The sequence below is a fragment of the Mirounga leonina genome, unplaced genomic scaffold, assembly GCF_011800145.1.
Source record: "Mirounga leonina isolate KUSES-001 unplaced genomic scaffold, KU_Mleo_1.0 Mir_363, whole genome shotgun sequence".
Lineage (NCBI taxonomy): Eukaryota > Metazoa > Chordata > Mammalia > Carnivora > Phocidae > Mirounga > Mirounga leonina.
Window position 1 is genome coordinate 1,082,301 of NW_023270707.1, and position 23,836 is coordinate 1,106,136.

The 23,836-nt window shown below is 45.8% G+C and overlaps 1 protein-coding gene across 6 annotated transcripts in view; it reads right to left on the bottom strand.

The window, feature by feature from the left end:
- The window catches only part of TLE1 (TLE family member 1, transcriptional corepressor), an 89,307-nt gene extending 70,488 nt beyond the window's left edge, over positions 1-18,819 (bottom strand). For 4 of the 6 annotated variants that reach the window (XM_035030362.1, XM_035030360.1, XM_035030364.1 and 1 more), the window contains exons 1-4: positions 17,503-18,819; positions 16,588-16,688; positions 15,085-15,148; positions 14,920-14,964 (exon numbers count right to left, since the gene is read on the bottom strand). In XM_035030362.1, coding sequence (XP_034886253.1) covers positions 14,920-14,964; positions 15,085-15,148; positions 16,588-16,688; positions 17,503-17,526 — 234 coding nt within the window. In that variant the 5' untranslated portion in view covers positions 17,527-18,819. Of the gene's footprint in view, positions 1-14,919; positions 14,965-15,084; positions 15,149-15,960; positions 16,430-16,587; positions 16,689-17,502 lie in introns of those variants that run through there. The other 2 variants (XM_035030361.1, XM_035030363.1) reach the window with 2 other exon arrangements.
- Between the last annotated feature and the right edge of the window lie 5,017 nt (positions 18,820-23,836).

The window sequence follows — 23,836 nt, forward strand, 5'->3', positions numbered from 1 at the left end:
CACACATACATGACAGTGCTACTTTTCTTCCAAAGCAACGTCTTAGGCAAAAGAGCTACTCCACCAGTAGGCCTATGACATCAGTGCTGTGTGGCATGTGACGGCAGAATGGCCACCGCTAGTTAGATACATGTTTGTGATGGTGAGAACCCAAGGCAAAGCCTTCAGAGCCTCAAACTCAGTCTCCGTCAGGAAGTTCCCCCCCCCGCCCCCCACGCCCCAGGGCTTTACTGCTCCCAGGCTGAGCTACTGGAGAGGTGGTCCTCTGGGAAGGAAGACAAGGTTCCTGGTCTTCCCAGTTGGAACCTGGGATTCTCTCTGCAATCCACATCATGTGCCAAGAAGCCCGCCAAGCTCCAGGATGCAGCGGAATGGGGCATCACAGGCTGCGAGCCACTGAGGTAGAAAAAGAGCTTGTGCCCAGTGAAATCAACAGTCAAGAAAAAAAAAATTATTATTATTTTTTTTAAAGATTTTATTTATTTGACAGAGACACAGCGAGAGAGGGAACACAAGCAGGGGGAGAGGGAGAAGCAGGCTTCCCCGATGCGGGACTGGACCCCAGGACCCTGGGATCATGACCTCAGCCGAAGGCAGACGCTTAACGACTAAGCCACCCAGGTGCCTCAAAAAATTATTTTCTTGAAAGCACCTAGGATCATGATTAAAATGAAATGTGGGCTGCTGGCGAAAATTTTCAACGCATACTCCTTTTGCAAAAGCTTTTAAATATTTAGAAGACGGTAAGTACAAGGATTCTCGATGACAGACTTCACTGGTGTATTAAAGATTCACAGAGTATTTACTCAGCCAAGCAGGCGGAGGCAAAAAGGAATCTCATTTTAAATACAAATTAAATTACTAAAAAAAACCCCAAAAACCCTGATCATTGCATCACAATACAATCCACAGAGAAATCAAAGCAAGAGAAAAATAATTACCAATTCTTCAAGATAACAATCAAGCTACTTTCAGGGGCAAAAGAAAAGAAAAGTGTGCTGTGAGAGGTAATTTATTCAGGGTTACGTGGATTGACCAAAAATATATATAATTAAAAGCATGTCAAAGAAAGGCCCGGAGTCCCCTTTTACCCAGTCATGCCAACTTATAATGTGAAAGTGACCCAGCGTCACGAGGTTACTGGGCTGTCCAAGCTGTACTGGGGAAACATTACATAGACGGGGGAACAGGTAGGGTCATGAATGTGAGAAGGAGTTATATGCCGCAGGCCCCAGAAGTTACCGCTTCTGTAACTCACCAGTTCTTTGACAAGTGGACAAATCAACTTATGCGCTCCTGTGTGTTTTTAGAAAGCATCCCAGATACCCCTTCATTAATTATGTGGGTTTGGGACATGTCAATTCTCGTTTCCCAGAGCAGAAGAAACCAAACTGAACCCGATATTCTGTTACCCTGGTTCCCACTGGGCCGGGCTGGCTCCATAATGCTGAGCTCCTTCTGGAAGAACAGAAGAGACTTCCTGCCATTTGGACTGTGAAACACAGTAATCCACCAGGGAATAAAGGTCAATGTTGCACTTTTGGTCATTACTGAATCATTTGAGATGATCTGTGGTGAGGATGAGAGGAAAATCGAAGGCTGCGAGAACGCTGCAAATGGCCTGACCTCAGACCAATTTTCATCTCCATCTGTCTAATAGACATGTGGGTAAAAGGCCCTCCCCTCCCTCCTTCTGGGCCACTCGGCTGTTTCCAAATCCGCGGCACAAGCCAGGAACCAGTTAAACAATACATTAATAAGAGGAAATAACCTTCTAAGCCCCAGACCGACGCTTACTCAGGTTTTAGGCCATCGGCTGAAGTTTGGAACACAATTTTCCAGTCTGCAAGCAGTGATGCAAAGTAGAAATTTTAACGAATACAGAGAAATCATCTGCAGTGCAGGAGCATGTGCCAAAATCTCCTTGTTTGTACATGCAAATATATGCATACTTACACCTCCACCCCCCACCAAAAGACAGCCACATGATTTCTATTACATCTGCTAGTACACACACCAAGGGACATAGCAGCAGTTCCAGAAACTGCATGCTGCTACGAAATAAATCTCTTTTTTTCAGGTGTCCAATTAATGCTGCTTAATCATTATTAAGGCATTTCAATCCTTAAATACAAAATATTCCTGGGAACACAGAGCCTAATTATCATTTAAGCCACGGAATAAATGTCAACATCCTGACTTTATACTAATACTCCCCTTCACTGGTTTGGCCGAGCTACTTTTTTTAAGGTAATGTTGCACCATATATAAGTTTAGGCCCCCACAGTATATCAATGTCAAACAACATCGTGTCAAGCTAAGATTCAATTCAGGTAAGTGCCACTGCCAAATTTTCTTGTTCCCAGACGGGCTTTAAGATTATTTTATTGCTTAAAATTTAATTTGTTCCAACTCGTGTCTCCATGACAACGTTGGCTAACCCTGCAAATCATTTGGGTAATTGGATATCTTATCTTTCTATTGCTCTCAAATCGAATGATTCTGCTAGAATTGTAACAGCCAATCAAATTTACAGTCCTCCTGAGTAATAGACTTGGAGAAGTAGCCACATTCATCTCCTCTTTACAGCCATATTAACCAGTATGCGACAAACAGTAGAATCTGGTCTTCAAACTATACTCCAAATTATAAATGGTGTCAATACCAATATTCTCACAGTGCAAAGCCCACTCAAAAACTCCTTCCCTTTTATACTATTTTAATTTGAGAAGCAACAACTGGTACTCATTCCACACAAACCCTGAGCAGTTTCAGTTACTTTGAGGGAAACTGACTAGAGTCCTAATCAGAAAAAAAGAAAATAAAAATCACAGCTTTGGGGGGTATTTGACCTTGCAATAAAATAATGACCAAAGCCATAGCTACGTAAGATTATACTAGCGCACTGACATTGATCTGTGGGGTTCTTTGGGTGGGAAAGCCATATTTGATGCATTCGTCAAGAAATAAGAATGAATACAGATGCAACAACTAGCTCAAAAATCTCTGTACCCTGAGAGAAAGCCACATCGCCAAAATGTGACACCTCTTTGTACTTCCCTGAATGTACGAATATCACAGCATCGAGGGCAAGTCAATTATGGAATACAGATCTCTTATGAGATTCAAAAGTCAGCAATTTCCCTCGAGTTAGTGGTATGCTTCTGGCCTTTGGTCAGCTAAAAAGTACAGAAGTTGGATACGTTTCCATGGTCCAGTTCCAATCTTCTCGGTAGCTGTGCACGGAGACGGGTTCCGCAGGCGGTAGCTCACAGCCCAGGCACTGCCGAAGAGCCAGGCTCACAAACGGAAAAGGCTCCAGAACCCCGGCCAACTGGCAGGCTGCATGGGTTGTCAAGAACCTTGTGCTTCCCCTGCAGATAGATACTCGGGCCTTCAAGACCGATTCTCAAGCTCAACAAAGAGACAGCAACATGGGGCTGCTCAGCACATAGATGTCAGCAGGCTGCCGAGCCTTTAAGCAAGTGTGAGAGCAGGTACCGGCACCATTTATCTGAACACAATTTGAACGGTGCCCTCCTCCATCCCAAACGCTTATGATGACATCCAAGAAGTTTCTATGGCACCTATGGCATCATGCATGATGATAAGAGCCAAAAAACCTAAACTTCCAGTGTGTCTAATCCCAATGCCCCTGCTTTTCTCCCCTGTGCATTTTTTTTTTTTTAAGATTTGTTATTTATTAATTTGAGAGAGAGACAGAGAGTGAGAGAGAGACAGCACAAGCAGGGGAAGAGGCAGCGGGAGAGGGAGAAGCAGGCTCCCTACTAAGCAGGGAGCCCGATGCGGGGCTTGATCCCAGGACCCTGAGATCATGACCCGAGCCGAAGGCAGACGCTCAAGTGACTGAACCACCCAGGCACCCTCCTCCCCTGTGCATTCTTTTTCCTGCTTCCCCAGATATTAGCACGTAAGCAGCAGCTGTGACTGAGACCATCCACAAAGATCTCAAGCCCATGGAGGATGTGGAGAACGGAACACAAGTATCTCCTCAAACTTCTGCACAGCGTTTTACAGGTTTCCACAGCTACAAGGAAAATGGTCTGTATTTCTACCTCACTGAGGCTGGAGACTTCTTCCTTCTCTAACCAAGCAACAACTTCACCTGGTAATTCTCACCTCGCTTTTTTTTCCAGGATGACAAAGCCTCTCTTCCAATTAAGAATTGGATTTTCCACATTATATTAAAATACAATAAAATTAATAAAAATGCACCTCTCATCCTTTCATTCTGCCAAAACTCACTTCCACAAAATGAATTAAATCCTCTCTGTTGCTCCTCTACCCCCTTAAATGAAAGAACTCAACGTAACTTTGTTCTCACTGGTAGTGGTATGAACTACTTAAGGCTGTTGCCTTCCAAGGGCACATTTTGCTGTTTGGCCTAAATAAGGCATTTGAATTCCTCTGGATTCCTCGACAACAGGAGGCTGCCAATAGGTGATTAAAAAAAAAGGAAAGAAACAAAAGAAAGTTTCCTTTGAGCCTAAAGATAAATGCTTCAGATCTTAGAAGGAAACAAATAAAAATCTCTGTAATTGAGGGGAAATAATGAGAAGGGAATAATGCAGATATAGGGAGGAAGGAAGCTGCTGGGCTTGGAAAAACAAGATGGGAGCCTGGCCTAGAATTCCAACAGCAGGGTACAGTTTTAAAGGAACCAATAATATATTTGGATAATCAATTTCAAGAACAAGTATCCTTCCCTCGGGGTGCCCAAGCGCCAGGCACCAATGTAACCGCTCCTGTGTCAAAAACTCACTTATTCCTGGTAACTACCCTATATGGGGTAGGTGTTGTTGCCATCCCCTAACTTACTGGCCTGTTTTCTCTTCAGTGAGGAGGAACAATGAGTATCCACACACAAGGAGGCTGGAAGGATTTACAGACAGCTCCTAGGGCACATGGGCATTCAATGGATGGGAGCTGACTGCTCACTCTCATGTCCCAAATCAGCTTACTCTACAATAATCAGCCCAAGGAGCTGACTTCTGAAATCCGAAGAGCTGAAAAAGACAACAGGGACACCGGGGAACGGAGCAGGCACCTGTAGCTGCAGGCTGCTCGGAGACGGGGGGGACCCTTCCTCCGCCCCAGTGGCCCATCCTTTATCCTCTCCATTCCAGACCAAGATGCAGATCAATGTTAAGACCTCCTTCCCTAAACCGAATGCGACCTTTTTATTTTCACTCACTAATCCATAGAAGCCTTTCAAATGGCACAAATAAAGGCGGCTGCATTTTGTTCTCTAAATCAATTTTCTCCCCAGCCATCAACTAGATGTTCCCGCACAGAGAAAGAACAGCCCTTCCCTTCTAATTCAAAAATCCATACTGCCATTGCCCTTGCAAACTGCTAAACAAGCAGTATTGGCAAGTCACTTGTGTTCTGGAATATATTTACTGCAAATCCCAACGGCTCGCCTCCTAATGCAGTTTTCTATTGTGTCTGTGCCTGTCAATACACTGGCTGGTCACCTTACTTGTAAGAGGCTCTGACCGGCTGTTTGCTCAAAGCATCAAGAGGGTGCCTAGGAAAGACAAAGGCTGTTGCTCCTGGAGGGCCCAGCCTTGGAGAGCCTCCTCTGCATGCTGGGGCCCTCAAAGAGGTTTTGTTTTCTGGCACTTCACGAAGTCCTTGTACCACCCAGGGCCTCTGAGGCCAACGTAAACTCTCCAATAGGACAGTTTCCATCCATCCAAAGTTCCAAATCAGAGTCGTTTAGCACAATTTTTTCCGGGTTTCCTACCTAACAACATTAAAACTATTCCTCCCCTCAGAAAATATGTTGATGGTATCTTAAAGGTACACATTATGAAGGACCAAAAAGTAGGAAGGCTTGGGGAGCGGGGGAGGATGGCTTCTCTGTTAAGTGCAAATCTCTGCTTCCAGGTGACAGCTGAAAAAGCAAGCACCCTAACACCATATAATACAACCATGCCAAAACACAAAGGGCAAAGTCTAGGAGAACAGTGCTGTAAGATGCTGTAAACACCTGTTGAGATGGAATTCTTAAAATGTACTTGGAGAAAAGCCCTCCTTCACGTGTCAGTCTAAAACGGGGTTGGGAGTTAAGAAAAGGCCTGGCCTTGCAAGTTTTCCAGAATTTCTCACTTCTTTATTGGGGGAAGGGGAGCGAAAGCTCTATGTTAAGATATGTGACGGGCAGATCCTGGGATCATACAGGTGAGAAGAGCGTGGGTGTTCACTGTTTATTTCCTTCTCCTTTTCTGTATATTTGAAATTCTTCCCAATAACATGTTTGGTGGGGCAAAGGAACTACGTAAAGACCGAAAGTAAATAATCAAAAAGGTATGATCATGATTCTTAAGAAATCTGGCAACTCAGACAAGTTAAATGTCTTTATACTTAATGCATTACGAGCTGCTGATCCCCAACTCCGTTTCAGGGCTGCGGTGGTCCTGAGGAGACCAGCAGCGGCCCCAGGACCAGTGATGTGTACACAGAGCAGACACCCAGGCCTCAGCAACACACTACTTCTGTTTTTGCTCTTCAGTACAAACCCAAATACATCACTATAATTAAACTCCCCATGAAGAAGCCTCCGTGGATGTTCTGACTCTAAGTCACTTGTCCAAAAGAAAAACTGAGCAGAAGTGGTTATATGAGAACTGAGGTCCTTTAAACATCTAGCGAAATTAAACAGACTTCATTCTTTTTTTTTTTAAGATTTTATATATTTGACAGAGAGAGACACAGTGAGAGAGGGAACACAAGCAGGGGGAGTGGGAGAGGGAGAAGCAGGCTTCCCGCCGAGCAGAGAGCCCGATGAGGGGCTCGATCCCAGGACCGAGATCATGACCAGAGCTGAGGGCAGACGCTTAACGACTGAGCCACCCAGGCGTCCCAAACAGATTTCATTCTTAATTTCACCATCAGAATCCAGCCTGGTACTCTCGGCTCAAGGTTTTAATCTGGATTCCACAGATTTACTGAAGGATCTTAAGATGTCCCCAAATGGCCAAAATTGTTGGGCAAAGCTATCCTGGTGTATAAAAATGTGTGGGATTTTTTTCCCCAGCAACTTCCACCTGATTTTCATACGGGTTCAGGATCCAAAATGGTTACAACTACCACTCTCTTAAGAAGCACATTAAACACTATCTAACAAGTGCCTACTCCATCTGACCCATTGGGAAGGGCATGGAGTAAGTCTCAAGTGCACGCTTCGAGGAGACTGCGGTCTAGTTGGAGTAATAAAAGACACACGTGAAAAAACATTATTACAGAAATTGCTGCAAAAATCAGTGATGTGACAGGCTCCTGTTGGGAGAGGTCATGGAAGGCCTTAAAGTAAACAAGGAGTGTTGCTATTTGAACTGGACCTTGAAGGATACTGAGGAAGGCCATGTGAAGCTGGACAAAAAGACCAGGGCTTTTTATAAAGAAAACAGAAAAATGCACAACATATTTTAGGGAGGAAGAAGAGACCCACTGGCTGGATTAAAGGATTTGGTGGAAGAAAGACAAAGGTGACCAAGTAAGACTAGCAGGGACAATAATCAGGGGCAGACACACAAGGCTGTGAGTGATGCACACAGGGGCCACCACTGGAGGGGGAAGTCAAAATCAGAAAGAACAGACAGACCAACATGCCCAAAGACCCACCACTTTAAAAGATGCTCCCATTCTGGGGCTGGAGTTCTGAGCGTTCGGACATAGGCTGCTGGTCTCTAGAGTGCACTTACCCAGTGGCCGCACAGGACATGCCAATAAGGTGCGTGGAGGAGGTGAGAAGTTTTATTTTAACCCCACTGCTTACAATTTCCATTTATTACAAGTGGATACAATATGTTAGTACATAATGCTTTTATAACTTATAAATTTGTAAGCAAACAAGTCTGGTGATGTATTTGCAAGCTTTTCGCTGCCAGGTTTCACAAAATACCACGGACTGACTAATAATTTAGTTAGGCCAATAACAGCGCCCAACAGCGGCAAACCCAGTACATCCTGCATGTACTTCGACAGTTCCACAAAAGGCGTGATTTGGACATGCAAGTTCAAATACACTTACATTCTCTCTTTTTTTTTAAAGATTTTATTTATTTATTTATTTGAGAGAGAGAGAATGAAAGACAGAGAGCATGAGAGGGAGGAGGGTCAGAGGGAGAAGCAGACTCCCCGCCGAGCAGGGAGCCCGATGCGGGACTCGATCCCAGGACTCCAGGATCATGACCTGAGCCGAAGGCAGTCGCTTAACCAACTGAGCCACCCAGGCGCCCTACACTTACATTCTCAAAACCCAATTCCACTCATCTCAAGTGAGTAATGAAAATCGAGTGAGTATCCACCAGTACACTGCAAATTGTACACACACCTCTACCTCTTTGGCGTATGCAGGAGTATAGACACAGGACGCCTAACAGCACTTTTCTCTATCTGGCAGATGAAAAAATAAATTCAATGGATTGAATCCTCAGAGTTTGTCTTTTCCTCCCAGTCTTCTCCCTATACCCAAAATGACCTTCACCCTACCCTCTTCCGGCTAACATTTTGTGGTCAAAGAATGACTAAGTAGCAAATAAAACTTCTAGAAAAACTAACATATTTGTTTGTTATGCCTACTGTGAGAATGTGTGCAGGAAGGGCCTAACCACTGGGCTCACAGTTGCTTTCCTGTTGCTTCAAAGCAGGCAAACAGAATTAAACTCAGTAATTATTAAAAACTGAAATGTGAAATAATGAAATACAGGTTTGTGCAAAATCACAGGTTACTTGATAAAACTTGTGTCAACATTTCTCGAAGTTTCATAAAATGCATGGCAAATGGGTGGTCTCTAAACTAAACGATTCTGTAAACATTACAGTTTTGCAAACAATTTTAGAACCATTTTCTGCTAAGCCAAGTGAGTAACAACACACAAGTTAAATATCTTAATTTGTTAAAATTTCACTGTGACTTTTTTTTTCGTTTTTCAGATCAAACCATGCCTCAGAAAAAAATGAGAAAATCTCTCCCACACCTGAGTGCCCACACCTACACCCACACACACTCTAAATTAAAACACCAAGCCACAGTCATAGAACAATCCTATGGCACATTTCATATTACAAAACTCACCAATCTCATTGGTGAGGACTGTTCTCAATCTGTAAATGCCTACTTTTGTCAAATAAGCCTTCCTATAAAAACAACTGCCTAGAATTTAATTGAAAACCATTATACCAAATACTCTACATCAAAGGTACTAGTTCTGAAAATCTCAATTTTTCAAAACCTGAAGTAACAGTAAGCAACAGGGATGGGGGGCCGTAGGGATAATCGAGCCAATCGAAGCCTATGAGAAGCCCAGTCAGTTTCTTAGTTTTCTCCAACGTAATCCACTCCTGAAGACCACAAATATTTAAATAATAGAAGAGCAAACACTCAGATCTATGGAAACCTAAAATGGTTCCATGAGCCAGTAACTGAATATATCGTTAGCCTAACTACCACACAAGATGATTTATTTAAAGGCTTTCTAAAGGAACAGATTCTATGTTTCTTAATAAACACTATTTGGAGGATCAGCTTAAGCCTCTGGCCAAAGACTCTACTCAACGGACACAAGCAGGCACTGGGTTTTGAACACTAGTGAGGGGAGCGGTCTAGAGAGACAGCTCTCCTCTCCTAAGAGGACCCATTCTGAGAACCTGCCTAGTCTAACCCTTCATTTTACAAGGAGGGAAACTGACGCCCTGGCAACTAACTAGTCAATGACTCACCCAGTCACTAATCAAAGTCCCCTAAATAAGGGACGTCAATGAGCTGTATTTTTACACCAACGCCCATCCTAAAGATCACATATTTTGTGCCTTCTAGAGTTTCTTGGCATTAATTTTGAATTTTAAAAATATTTCTTATCTGAAGGACTATATTTTTTGACCCCTGCCTTAAATTCTGTGTCTGAGGCGCTGCAACCCTCACCTCACCCGAGTCTCGGCTCTGGATAGTAACCATGAACTAGCCAACTGTTGAAGGGGTCGGGTAGGGTGAGAGAACGTAGGGAGGAATTGCCCTGCTTGCTGATTAAAAAAACAAAGGCTAATCTTGCGCTTCAAAATCTGGGTTCTTTTTTTTTTTTTAAAGATTTTTTTATTTATTTATTTGAGAGAGAGAAGGAGAGAGAGCACATGAGAGGGGGGAGGGTCAGAGGGAGAAGCAGACTAGACTCCCTGCCGAGCAGGGAGCCCGATGCGGGACTCGATCCAGGGACTCCAGGATCATGACCTGAGCCGAAGGCAGTCGCTTAACCAACTGAGCCACCCAGGCGCCCCCAAAATCTGGGTTCTTAATACACAGGGAGCTTTATCTCTTTTCACTGAAGCTTGTGAAGGGCAGGCCTGGCTAATGATGTGAAGTTGGGGACCACTCCAATCTTGATGACAGCTAGTCCCTTGGTATTACAAGGTAATTAACACCTGGTGGAGCTTAACTCTTAAGTGCAAGTACTCCACTAGTCTTTTCCCATTCTGAGACGTGGACTTGGGGAAAAAAAAAAATCTCAAAGTGAGAAACTGCAGATGGAAAACACACGTGGTTAAAAAGCAGAAAGAAAGGTAAGACTTGCAGACAAATAGTAAGAGTCACATCTAAGGGATTAACCTGCAGGTGAACCCCTAACAGTTCCACCTAAGCACTTTAAAAACACTACCAGAGGACAATTTATTTTTTAAGGGAAACTTTAAAGCACACATCAAAACTGTGAAAGTGGCTTCACTCTGAAATTTACGTGGTCTGAGACAGGGTGCTGGCTGAAACATCACATGGCACTTGGTTATGTTAAGCTCTCATCTGTTTCTCTTTCTCGTCTCCTTCCCCACCCCACAACCAGCACTGCAGAGTATGTCTTTCCTTCCAGAGCTAGTCCTTTCATTTATTTTTAAATTCTTGGCCGCCCTGGAGAGCACTGAGTGCTCACTCTGCCCGCTCTTCAGAAGAAGAGAGGCACAGAGAGACAAAGTGACTGATCACACTCACTGTGCCCTGGGCCTCAACCAGGAGTCCTGACAACAGTTTCCAATTTCTTTTGTTCTTAGACATATTTTAACCTGCAGTAGCAGTGCTCAGTTGGCTACGACTTTCTACCTACCCATGGCTGTGACCTCACAGGCCAGTCAGTACTGCTGATTTTCATGAATTCTTAGAACATGCATCTAGCCCCGACATGATTGTGTATCATGAAGTTGTCAGCACAAAGAGAGAGAGCAGGAGAGACCTGCAGCCAGGCCGACTGGGTCACCACAGACAGGCCCAAAGGTGATTCCACCACTGGCCTCATCCTCCAATGGCAGGGGGCTGGGTAAAGTAAAGCAGCACTGAATTCTAGGGACCAGGTGACCCAAACTCCAGCTTCAGCAGAAACTTGGCCTTGACAAATCCGGACACTGAACACATGCCCATAGCCGTAGGCAGAGCAAAACACCTACCCAATCTACCTCACAGGATGAGACAAATCTGAAAACTGTTAAGTGCTGTACAAATTCATGTCACTAAAGACAACTTATGGCATGGCTTCATCAGCATCCTGAAGAGATACACAAGTGGAATAAATAAGGCTTATGTATGTATTTACAGTGCATCTTGTTCCAAAAATATCAAATGAGGTCATACCACACCACATGACAGAAAACAAAACTTGAAAGATCACACTGCCAAACACACCAGGCACAGCCCTCAAAACAATCAGACTCACGTTCATCTGCTGTTCTGTAATGCACCCTAACCCTCTGGTGGCATCATGACGGGTCATGAGATGTCTCTACCTCTCCCGGGTAGATATACCTAGAATTTACAATCTACCTGGAGAGAGATGGACAGGCAGAGATCTACAAAAGACTCAAACAAAAACAAAAACAAACAAAAAAGAACTGTCTTATTTTAAGATTTTATTTATTTATTTTGAGAGAGAGAGAGTATGAGTGTGCGGGGGAGGGGCACAGGGAGAGGGAGAGAGAATCTCAAATAAGACTCCCCCCTGAGCAAGGAGCCCAATCCCAGGATTCTGATACCTCGGCATGAGCCAAAATCAAGAGTTGGGTGCTTAACCCTGAGCCACCCAGGCGCCCCTCAAAAACAAAACAAAACAAAACAAACAAACCCTCCCCCCAAAAAACCTGTCTTAATGTTACAGTAAAAAAAATTAAGTACCCATTACCATCCCTAGAGCACTGACTTTTCAGTAACCAGCACATATGGGAGCAGAGAAAGTGAGGGGAAGGCTTATCAGGAAGTGTTGACACAACATAAACATGGACTGTGGGCACCAAACCAAGTAAGGAAACCACAATTATACCATTCTCGATTTGGATGCGCTTCCACTTTAAAACTTCCAGACGGAAAAGTCGGTGGTGAGATTTGACACTGAAATCTCTAAAACTCACTCCTTCGACAAACCCGCTGAAAGGTGGGGAGAGGGAGCGGTCACACTGCAGACAAATCTTAACAACATTAAAGCTCTCTCCGTGGAAAGTTTCCCCACTGCTGCATTTTTTTTTTTTCAGTAACAAAGATGTTGTCAGAAATGACAATTTTTTGTGTCCCCTGATGATGCCTTGCTAGCATTTGGTTATAAGCCATAAAGCAGGACTAATTTCAGCCTGTCAGGAGTCTCGCTAATGCCCAGTTTCCCCCCAGAGAGAATTCCTGTCAAATCTAATGAGAGCTCCAAAGGCCCTCTCTACAATATAATGAGCACTTAGGCCATGCTGGTGATCAGGCGGCAAAAAGCATCAATTTGAGCCTGGCTACACCCTGGGGGCCAGACGTCACCAGTTTTAATAAGAATTATGATTACTAGCTGCACCAAATGCCTCCTCAGAACTTATTATTAATGTGTGACATTCAGAAGGATGTTTTTCAAATGTAAGGCCACTTTAAACTGAATTACAGCACTGCTTTGCACACCACTCTAGTTAAGGGTCTGTCAGCATTTACAGTATAAACTAAATTTCAGGGGTCTCAATACCCTACTATGAAGAACATGGCATCTCTCAGCTTTTCACATTTGTCAAATTACTGAGCCAATTATACACAGCATATTATTAATGCATACTGGTTCATGGATGGACAATATTACCCACAAATGCCCAATAGTGTATAAAAACTCATTAGAAACCTATTTTCACACCATGGGGCTCCTGACCCTCCTCGCCCCTTCTTCCTTTTTCCTACTCGATAAAGGAGAGGTCATGTAACCATGTAACCTACAGGAACCCAGAAGAATTACACACCTCCTTTACCCCCCCCCCAATAAATCCTATACCAGCATACAGCATCACACAGAGGTGGTGTTTCCTTGTAAAAGAGTTGGTGAAGTTATTAAATCCTCTCGAGTTTATGAATTTAAGAAAAAGCTCACTCTTCTCTTACCCTTCTAGAATTTTTGTTAGCAAAAAAATGTGCCTTTGGGGTAACTTAAAAGAAAAAACAAAGTGGCAGGTTACAACTCCTTCACCCAGTTTATTTGCATAATTCATTTAAATGACCATAGATCTTCTGGCCCAATTACTATCAACAAGTTACAACTACCTCAATCAGGCACAAGCCATTGAAACACAAAAAACAAAGGCACAAGCCCAATGTAATCTAGGCTACCAATTTTGCAAATCAGGATAAAATCAGCATTTTTAAAGGCCCAATTATATTATTAATGAAAGGCCTTGAACCTAACTATCCCTTTCCAAACACATATCTGAGAACAGATCTAGTGTACACGACTTAACATTATGAAATCTATGATGAATTAAAAATCAAAGAGTGTGGAGTTACAAAAGCAGAATTCAACTCTGAAACACACTTGCTTAATGAAAGTCTTTGAATATAAGGAAGATCTGAAGGCTGAACTAATCAATTTTTCCACTGTGCCCCAGCCGGTCAGCCATGCTCTTTAATTTAATGAAACAAGGGTTTGAGATGAAATAGCACATATACATCAAGTAAGAATTGTATTGTTGCACTTTGAAATGTGTCCAACTGTGCAACTTCATCTGATGATAATTTTTTAAGAGGCAATCGATTTCTAAAAGACTTATTGTACCAGCGTCTTGATGAAAAAGTGAATGTCAGCATATCTCCAGAATACTTACACCCTGCCATTAATGCTTTCTTTGGCAGACAATGACTACTCAATCGAGGGTCCTTTGGGCTGAGCAATCATTTAGCTTTTCTTCTCTTATGAGGTCCTTAGTGCCTTGTTCCAGCTCAATACTCTTTTTATACACCATTATAGTAGCCATAAGTGTGAATTTTATGGGAACTTGCAAACTCATAGTCATAGCTAGAGCTTTCCAGTCACTAATCTTTTCATGCTTTTAAAACCACTAGGACTGAAGCGACTCCCAACATATGCTGTGGCCATAAAAGAATGCTTTTTCACCTCCAAATCTGCATCAATTGAGAAATTTTCCAAAAAGATGTTTGCTAATAAGCCACTAATCTTGAGTGTCACTTTATGCAACCCTGAAGCATGAAGAGAACCTCAGTTAGTCGTATACGATGTTTAACCTGCTTAAGGAACTCCTGAATATAAGACCACACTGCTGTCCAAACCAGCAAAAAAACAAGCTATTCTGAATTTCAGAACTCTACAGGATACCCAGGTCTTTCAAGAGGAGAATAAATCCACCCAGGTGGAAAAGTCAACTCAGAGACTCAATTTCTATCAGCCTAGAAACAGGCTGGTTCACATTTCCAAAGCACCTCTCACCTAGTCATTTAAAGATTTGTAACTGTCAAGAAGCGACCCTTCTGCAAAATACTACCACCAACTCACAGGAAGGGAAACCAAGGCAAGAAAACAGCATACAAATCCCCCCACCACTGAGGACAAAGCCAGTTTTATGGAATCATGACTGATTTCTCTCATTTCAACTAGAGATTTAACTAAAGCTTACCTGTTTATGCATTTCTATGTTTAATCCATATGACATTTCATAATACTGCAAAAAGAAAAAAAAAAACCAAGCATTTCGTTAACTCACGTTTTGCAATGCTAGGAATGGAACACATATTTGCTAATCTTACATGAAAAGGAGAAAAGTCTAATCTCTGATACCTACCATCACATAGTGCCTCTGCATTTCTGTCTTTTCACTTGCCAGTTTCTCACATTCCAATTTAAGGCTACAAAAACAAAACAGGCAACTTAATGTAAACATTATGTCACTTGTTTTAACATCTGCCTCACATATTTGCACTTCAAGTAAAAACACAGACCAATTTGGAAAAGCCATAAACTATCTAGGTAAACATGCAAAAGCTTTGTCCTTGCATTTTATAGAGAAAAGGGGTCAGGTGAACAGGACAGGGTCTCCATTCAGCTACTATTCTTTTTCTTCTTGGTGCATACCTGGTCAGATGCCAAGAATGAAAAATCTGTCAAAACCTCTGATCTACCCAGAAGACTGATTTCTCCTCCTGCTCATCTGTTCACTCCTACTTCCCCGCACCAGTTTGCTCCTTTGGACTCCATTAAAATCTGGCCTTTGCACAATTTTCAGCGTCAGACATAGGCCTGTCCCATCTCTGCCAACTCAAACAGTCTCTAGGTTTGAAAACTGTACTTGTAAAGTTACTTCTACAATTGTTGGTCCCTTTTAAAATCTTCGGTTTTTAAATCCCTGCCAAAATATGTGAAGTAGCTACTGCAATAAAGTGGGTTGAAGTCCTCCCTGCTTGGTAAACAGTGTGGGCAGGTATGCCTCAAGTTCCAGAGATGATTATCTTCAAGCAGACAAAAGGTCAATAATCAGAAAAACCTCTGACAAAATAAGAAAATTCACACCCAAGCATCTGTGTGCTTGTTCTCAAGCCTGACAAAAATAAAAACTGTCATTACACAGTTATTTCTTAGCTCTTATCATTGAAGACTTCATAGTAACAAGGGAAAAAACTAATATTTCCAGAAAATTTACAATCACTTTTCATTTACAAACCTTTTGAAGTAGGTCTCATTAGATGAAGAGACTAAGCTGGGATGTATATAAATGAGACTCCAGTCCCCTGTCCTGCCCAAACCAACCCAGAGTGACGCCAAAGAAGGGGAGCTTTCCCTACACCTATCCACCTCCCTCTTCACCACCAATGATGGGCACAGCTAACAGCATTTATAGCCTTCCATAACGAACTTTGCCTCAGACAACACAATCCTCTAGTAAGGCAAAGAGCGATTTCAACACCGGCTCTGCCTCCCTAAACCTGCACTCCAGGGCTGGGGCATCGATTGAACCAAGGTTTCAGCTCAGCCTGTTGCAAAATAAATAAACGAAGTGCAAATATTGACGGTTCTCATGCAACTTCTAAATACTCAAAAAAAAAAAGACTCCTTGGAACCGCAGCAAACGGGCAAAAGGGAAACAATGGTAGGAGGAGGAGACTAGAGAAGAGGCGGCCCGGGAAGAACCTGGAAAGGGGGTAACATGAATGACAGGTCTTAACCGCGACTCCACACGCCACCGCCTGGACGCAAGTACTAAGTACAGCCGCCACAGCCCCCAGGCTGCGCGAGGAGGGGACGGGGCTGCCCCTGGACTACCACGCGCCCTGCGCGGCCGGACACGCACCTGTGATACTGGGCCTGCAGGAACTGGAATTCCTCTTTAATCCGGTCCAGGGACTCCGGGATAGTGAACTTGAAGGGCTGGCCTGCGGCCTGGTGCGGCGTCTGGGGGCGACCGGCGAGGGGAACCGAGGGACAGGGATGCGGGTAGACAGATAAAACAGTTAAGTCAGAGGACGGAGAAGTAGGTGGGACGTGAGCAAAAAATAAAGTTAGAAGTGGCGCAAAACGGAACCCTGAACTCGAGTTTGCGCTGCACTTTATGCGGGGGGACAGCGGACCCTCGCCGGATCCGGAGCCTCCAAAGATTCCAGGCCTCTTCCGTGCTCCAGGGCGGGTCGTAGTACATGCGCCCGGGGTCACCGGCTGGAGGGACAGGGGCTCCCCAGCGGCCGGGGAAGACCAGGCCAAATTGTCGTCGTAGCCACCACCCCCTCCCCACGGGGGCGATAATGACCCCGGGAATCGGAGGAGAAAAACAACTCCTTAACGTTCCCTGTTCCCAGAGTCGCCGGGGCCACCTCCAGGCGCGCCGGAACGGGGGCCGCATTGATATGTAAATGGGCGAGGCAAGAAACAAAGGGGGGGCGCCCTACCCGTCTCGGTGGGGGGGAGGTTAGGGGGAAGCTGTCGCTACGGGAAAGAAACCTCAGCCTCTCCGGGCGCCCCCGCCCACCCTGTCTAGACGTCAACTCGGAGGGGGCCCAGAGTAAAGGAGAAAAATTGAGAGTTTCAGCTCACTCCCCACCACAGGAGGGGACGGTCCCCGACCTCCCCAGCCTCGCACCCCTAGAGGCTGGGGGGGTCCTCCAAAATGTAGCAGACACCCGTCTCCCTACAGCACCGGAAGAGCGCCTATCCCCACCCCACCCCCAACCCACTGCTCGGCCCCTCCACCCAGCACCCTGCCGCGCCTCACCGGGTGTCGGCTCTGCGGGAACATCGCTCTGGCGGCGGCCGTAGCTCTGTTTCCGGGCAACTCAATTCTCCGCTCAATTTCCAACTTTAATCCCGCCGAGAAAAATTAAGCCGAGAGGCCAGGCAGAAACCCGGAGCGCGGGGAGCGCGCTGGCCACGCACGCAAGCGCGCTCGGCGGGGCGCACCGGCCACTCGGCTGCTCCTGCTCCCGCCGGTGCGGGTTCCCTCGCTCAGGGCCACATCGCGGGGCACCCGGGGCCCGAACGCACCAAGAACCTGCGCGGTAACGCCGGCGCCCAAGAAGAGCGCGCGGGGGCTGTGATCCAACCCGCGGGCCTCTGCTGCCCAGGCGGAGAGGTGGGGGCGCGGTGACTCCGGCCGCGCTCCCCTCGGCGATCCCCGTCCCGAGCAAACAAATCCAGGCGGGCTGCTTTCCTTCGTTCTTCTCCCGGTCCGCCTCCTCTCCGGGTTTTCCCCGCGGCGCCGGCCGCAGGCGAGGTGCAGGTGGCCCGGCGCCCCCGGCTAACCCCACACAAACAAACCTGGCGACGTTCGGGACCGACCGCTGCGGGACAGGGCAGCGCCTTCAGCCGGGCGTTCGTGGGTTCCCGGGAGGCGGTGAGGAGCGAGGTCCGGGCGGCGGAGGTTCCGCGCCTGGCGCTCCGCTGCCTCAGCCCGGGCGGAGGAGCGCGGGATGACGACGAGGCGGGGAAAGTGCGGAGGGCGCGCCGGGAGGCGGCTCGGCACGCCCCGTGCGACCGACACTCGGTGTTCTCCGCGGTTGCACAAACTCTCCTGGCCCGGCGGGGCTACACCGCGGAGGGCAGTCCCGCAGCCGCCCGCCGCTCCTCGATCCCGGGGTGCATCCGGGCGCCGCGCCCCGCGCGCACTCGCCCCGCACGGCCGCACCGGACTGTTCCTCCAAGCCCCTTCCTGGGCCCTCTTTCTTTCCTTCCCTTCGTCTGCCTCTCTGCAAAGGGCGCTCCAGCCCGCTGCAAAGTTCTCTCACGACCCGGGGGGCGACATCCACGAGATGGGGGCGGGGGGGGAAGCAGGAGTGCGCTCCGCCGCTCGGCCTCCCTACCCGGCGGGCAAACTCCGCGGACCGGTCCGGAGTAGTAGCGGCGGGGTTTAGGTCGCCGCGGGCCGGCGGAGGTCCGGGCTGGCGGCACGGGTCCCGCCCGGCCGTGAGAGGGTGGGGGTGGCGCAGTCGGCTGCTTCGGGGACGCGGGGCACAGGGTACTCGCCGCTGCTGCTGCTCCTGCAGCCGCCGCTCCCGCCGCCGCCGCCCGCGCCTCTCGCGCCGGTTACATTAACACGCGGTTTCACACTCCGGAGCTAACCAGCGCCGGCCCCGCCCAGCCCTGCGCGGGCGGGGGGCGGGAGCGCAGAGCCGGCGGGGGACGTGGGTCTGGGCGGTAGCAGAGGGGAAGCGGGGAAGCGTGCGCCAGCCAATCGCGTGCGCCGTGCCCAACGTGGGGTGCTTACGCAACGCCTCCCCGAAGCCAACGGCAGCGCAACACTGGACGGGCCGTCCTCCCCCTCCTCTCCCACCCCACTCGCTTCCATCTCCACCGTCTCCCCCGTCTCCCCTCCCACACCCCCCACCCCTCCTCCGCCAGCCGCGTCCTCCCGGGCTCGGTGAGGAACTGTTCCTGGAGGAGCCGCGGGACGCCGAAACCAGCCAATAGGAAGAGGCGAGACGCGGAGTTTGGCACTGTGGATGGGAAGGTCGGTGGAAAGGAGAGCGGCGGGGCCGGGCTGTCAATCAAAGTAACGTGGGGCCGGCGAGGGTGCGCGCGGGAGCGCGCGAGCGGGAGGGACCGGCGAGCGTGCAGCCGCGGAAGCTAGGGGCTCGAGTTTGCAAAAATCCTGCCACTTGTTCACTTTTCCCTTTAAAGGAAATCATCAGATCTCCGTGAAAGTAACTCAGAGGAGACTAACCGCGTAGTTTCTTATGGGGGGGGGCGGGGGGTTGGTAGTTCGAGCCAAATGCGTCTTTCGGTGCTTGCCCCTTGTTTGATGCTTCTCTTTTGAAAGTGAAGTCACATTCAAAAATTTCTCTGAGGATTGTTTTTCCTTGAGCTGCCTTTTCGTGAGAAGGGTTGGACTGTGCACTTGGTGGAAAATGCGGCAGCGCATTGGTTGGCGTACGTACACCGGCCGTCTAAGATTAGGCTTTTAATGCTCACGCCCCCCTTTGCACCCAAGGTGGTAGGGATTGGCTTTTATTGGAGCATTTTTTTTAAAGATTTTATTTATTTATTTGAGAGAGAGAGAATGAGAGAGAGAGAACACATGAGAGGGGGGAGGGTCAGAGGGAGAAGCAGACTCCCTGCTGAGCAGGGAGCCCGATGCGGGACTCGATCCCAGGACTCCAGGATCATGACCTGAGCCGAAGGCAGTCGCTTAACCAACTGAGCCACCCAGGCGCCCTTATTGGAGCATTTTAAACGACTTTGCAAAAAGGTCGGCCTGCCTTCGCTTGGCGGGAAGGATACCCTAAGGTGCTCCCAGGGTAAGGCACGCACGTCCCAGTCGCAGATGCGAGGCTTTTGCCCGTGGCTCGAAATCTCTGGTCCGTCCTTGTCTTCGACTTCGCTGTCGAAGGGGTCTGGGGTAGGGAGTCGCTGAGAGTTTTAGGGGCCTCTCAGCAACATGACCGAGTCTGTTTCCAATTACTAAAAACAGAGGGAGACAATGGGATAAACCAGCTTGGAGACCTGGAACCTGTCTTGCCCGCCCTTACGCCATACTTCGGGGGGTACCCCAGGGCTGAGCTGCGTGAGGAGCTAAATGGGAAGCGTTGGGTACATGACGTAGCTAAAATTCTTGTGAGTGGAACTTGACCTAAAAGGTATTTTGAAATTTTAAATAAATGGGGCATACTTGGTAAATCTCCAGTTTTTGTGTATTTCTCCAAATAGACCACATAGCAGAACACCTTCAGTGTTGCCGCATTTATACTTTTGTTGAAAGAACAGTTAGGTTGAGCTATTTCCATACGATTGGTGAGTGAATAATGCTGTTGTAGCCCAATGGTGTTGAGTTCTTCCGTAAGAAAGACATCTTTGACAAACACTCATCCTACGTTGGAAGATACTTAACAAGTTTTGGGTATTAATAACCCTCACGTTCTCATTATTTTATTTTCAAGGGACTTATGGAAAGGCATTTATTTAAAGAGAAATACATTTTATTCGAAGATTTGCTTTCTCAGAGACCTTTTTCTTGAAATATTAAAAGAATCATTTTAGATAATACATTTCACTGTTGAGGTTGTTTTTAAATATGCATGATATTGATTTGTCTATAATTGCATCAATCCCAAATATCAATTATAAATGAAAAATTAAAGGAGTCATTTTAGCCAGCGTGTACAAGGCCACAGAAACAAGTTCGGCATGTGGTTTTGCAGTGTTCTCATTAAGTGGGGTTGGGGAGGGGGTTATAGTATTCCTTTTGCTAACATGAAGAATGAAAAGGAAGCAAGCACTGTCCCTCTTTCCTAAGTTGAATTGAGTGATGACTGGAGCTGGCTTTTTCCACATAGAGGACTTTTTGGAATAGTATGATTCATGGGCAACTAAGTTTTTTGTCCTTTGGCAACCTGCGTTCCTTGAAATCTTCATCTAGTGACTGGGCCCTGTGTGTCAGTCTGTGGTCAGTTCATCCCATAATCAGCTCCAGGACTGTGTAGAAGGAACTTGGATGCCACAAATAAGCCTGTGCATGCTGTGTCAGCTGGGGCAACTGACACTTCTCCCTGGCTTACCCAAGCTTTAGTTTGATTTACTGGCACACACTGGTAATTGGGTTTAAACAGAGAAATTAAAACGGTATATTTTGAGAAAGGAGCCTTCTAAATTTCTTATAATGTAGTATCTGGAGAAAAGAAGGAGTAATGATTTTAAAATTGGAAGACCTTTAATTGTGTGCATAAAGATGGTTGGTTTTCGAGTGCATCCCATCCTCCTTGACAGAGGGAGAAGGCTGGGCCCCTTTTCAAGGTCATATTTTCTCTGTGATTCTCATGCTGTAATAATTATACGACAAAACTCTCATCAAACTGCATTACAAATGATGGTGTTTAAACAATCAAGTAGCTTTAATCTTATGTTTTAAATAAATATGTGCAGATTGTCTACAGCCTGTTTAAAAAAAAATAATCCTACTCATGAAATCTATCATTTTAGTCTTCTATTTAAAGTCTGTTAACCATAATCTTTTTTACCTTTAACATATTCATATGTTGATGATGTTTTTCCATGAAATGATATTAAGTACTCCACTTCCATAGAAAATTATCTCTGAAAAAAACAATCCCCTCTTTATCCTCTGCAAAGAAACAAGAAGATTGCGAGATTGTTTATCTGTGATGCATATGGGTCTATTTCCATTCATTTGTTGCTGACTATCAAATTTTCAACTCAACCAATGGCATAAGTCACTACAAAAACTAGATGTTATATATCGTATAGGTTCTAGACATAATAGAAAAAGCTATGGATGCTGGTCATGGAAATTATGCATTTTTTTTTTATTTTATTTTTTTTAAAGATTTTATTTATTTATTTGAGAGAGAGAGAATGAGAGACAGCACGAGAGGGAAGAGGATCAGAGGGAGAAGCAGACCTCCAGCCGAGCAGGGAGCCCGATGCGGGACTCCATCCCGGGACTCCAGGATCATGACCTGAGCTGAAGGCAGTTGCTTAACCAACTGAGCCACCCAGGCGCCCAATTATGCAACTTTTAAATCTATTACTTTTTAATTTGAAATGAGTATGTCAATTTCTGAAGATCACTTGTTATTTTCTCTTCCTTTTAGCTGTGAGTTATTGCTTATACATTTTATCATTTGACTTTTTTTTTAACTGAGAGTTTTATTAAACCCATGAATGTAGGGTCCAGAAGAATTTTCCCAGCATTGCTTTATAACCTTTTCCCCCAGACCTTTACCAAAGGAAAGAGCAGGATGGGTGTGGGGCATGGAGGAGAGAAAGCAAAGAAAGAAAAAAAAAATCAGTAGCAGATCCATGCAGCAGTAAAACCTCAAATAAAATCACATCCAAAGAATCTCTTGCGGTTTCACACAATATGGTAAAATTAGAGATTGCAGGAAACCAACTAAATTAAACTGGGAGCATTTGAAGAGAAACGAGTAGAGTTTATGAAAATGACACATTGACTGACCAGTATGGTTTTTTATCAACAATTTCTTTGTTAAGATGCAGATCAAAGGAACCTGCATATGTTTTCATTTTGTTCTAACTAGAAAATTACATCCAGATGTTTAATAGGCATTTGGTTGGTTTTTCAGCATTGATTAGATATGTTGGTTCTGTTTGCTTACAAGTGTAGCCGGATCATTAGCTAATGCAAAGAAATGTTTGCTGTGAGTTGCTAATTAGGGCTTTTGGAAACCCTCCATGCTCAAGAACAATTTGTACAGTGGCCAGATGAACTTGAGGGACTTGAGGAAGTTGTTTTCCCTTCTCTGTTAGGGTGGGGAGAAGCAGACAGCCCCATTCCCTAATCTCCCTTTGCCTACGGGGATTGGGATGCTATCCCTGAGGATTAGAGTGCAAATAAATTAGGAAGAGACCACACAGGCACTCCCAAACACAGAGATGAATGTGCCTTTTCTGGAACAACCACCATGTTGGGGGGGTGGGGTGTGTGCGGGAAGCTAACATCTAAAATGCTGAACAGTAACATGTGGAAGATGCTCGGTGCTAATGTTATCAAATACACAGCCTTTTTAAGTATACTTTAGAGACAGATGGGAAAGCCCTTTATGATAAACGAGTGTACTTGAATTCATTACTGTAGTACTTATAATTAAAAATGTCTCCTTTGCAATTTCAGTACTTCTGCAGGGTACAAGAGACCAAGCTTGGGAAGGGGAAGGCTGGGGCTAGTGAAAGGGACGGAGGGAGTGGAATTTTGGATCTGAGGATGAGCCTGGGAGGAAATGCAGTGTTTACTTTCACAGCCACTCATTTGTTTACCTTGTTAAAGCCCCAAAACTTGTAGGAGATTAGCCATTCACATGGTATTCAAATAAAGTGTTTGAGAATTTGAGGCACCAGGCGGATACACTTCTTAGCTGGCCAATCACGTTTTGTAAAAACACTTGGCCTGCAGACGAACACCACCTCGGTGGAGGCTGCACTTTTGTTTATTTAAGTCTGTATTTCTAGAGAGGTACCAGTCCAAAATAGCCTGTGTCCATAAGCTATCAGAGAAGTGCAGTCACAAATGCCACTGGAACATTTTCTCCCACATATTAATGCCCCCTTCTAGGCCTGTTTAGATCTTATGCACATGGATG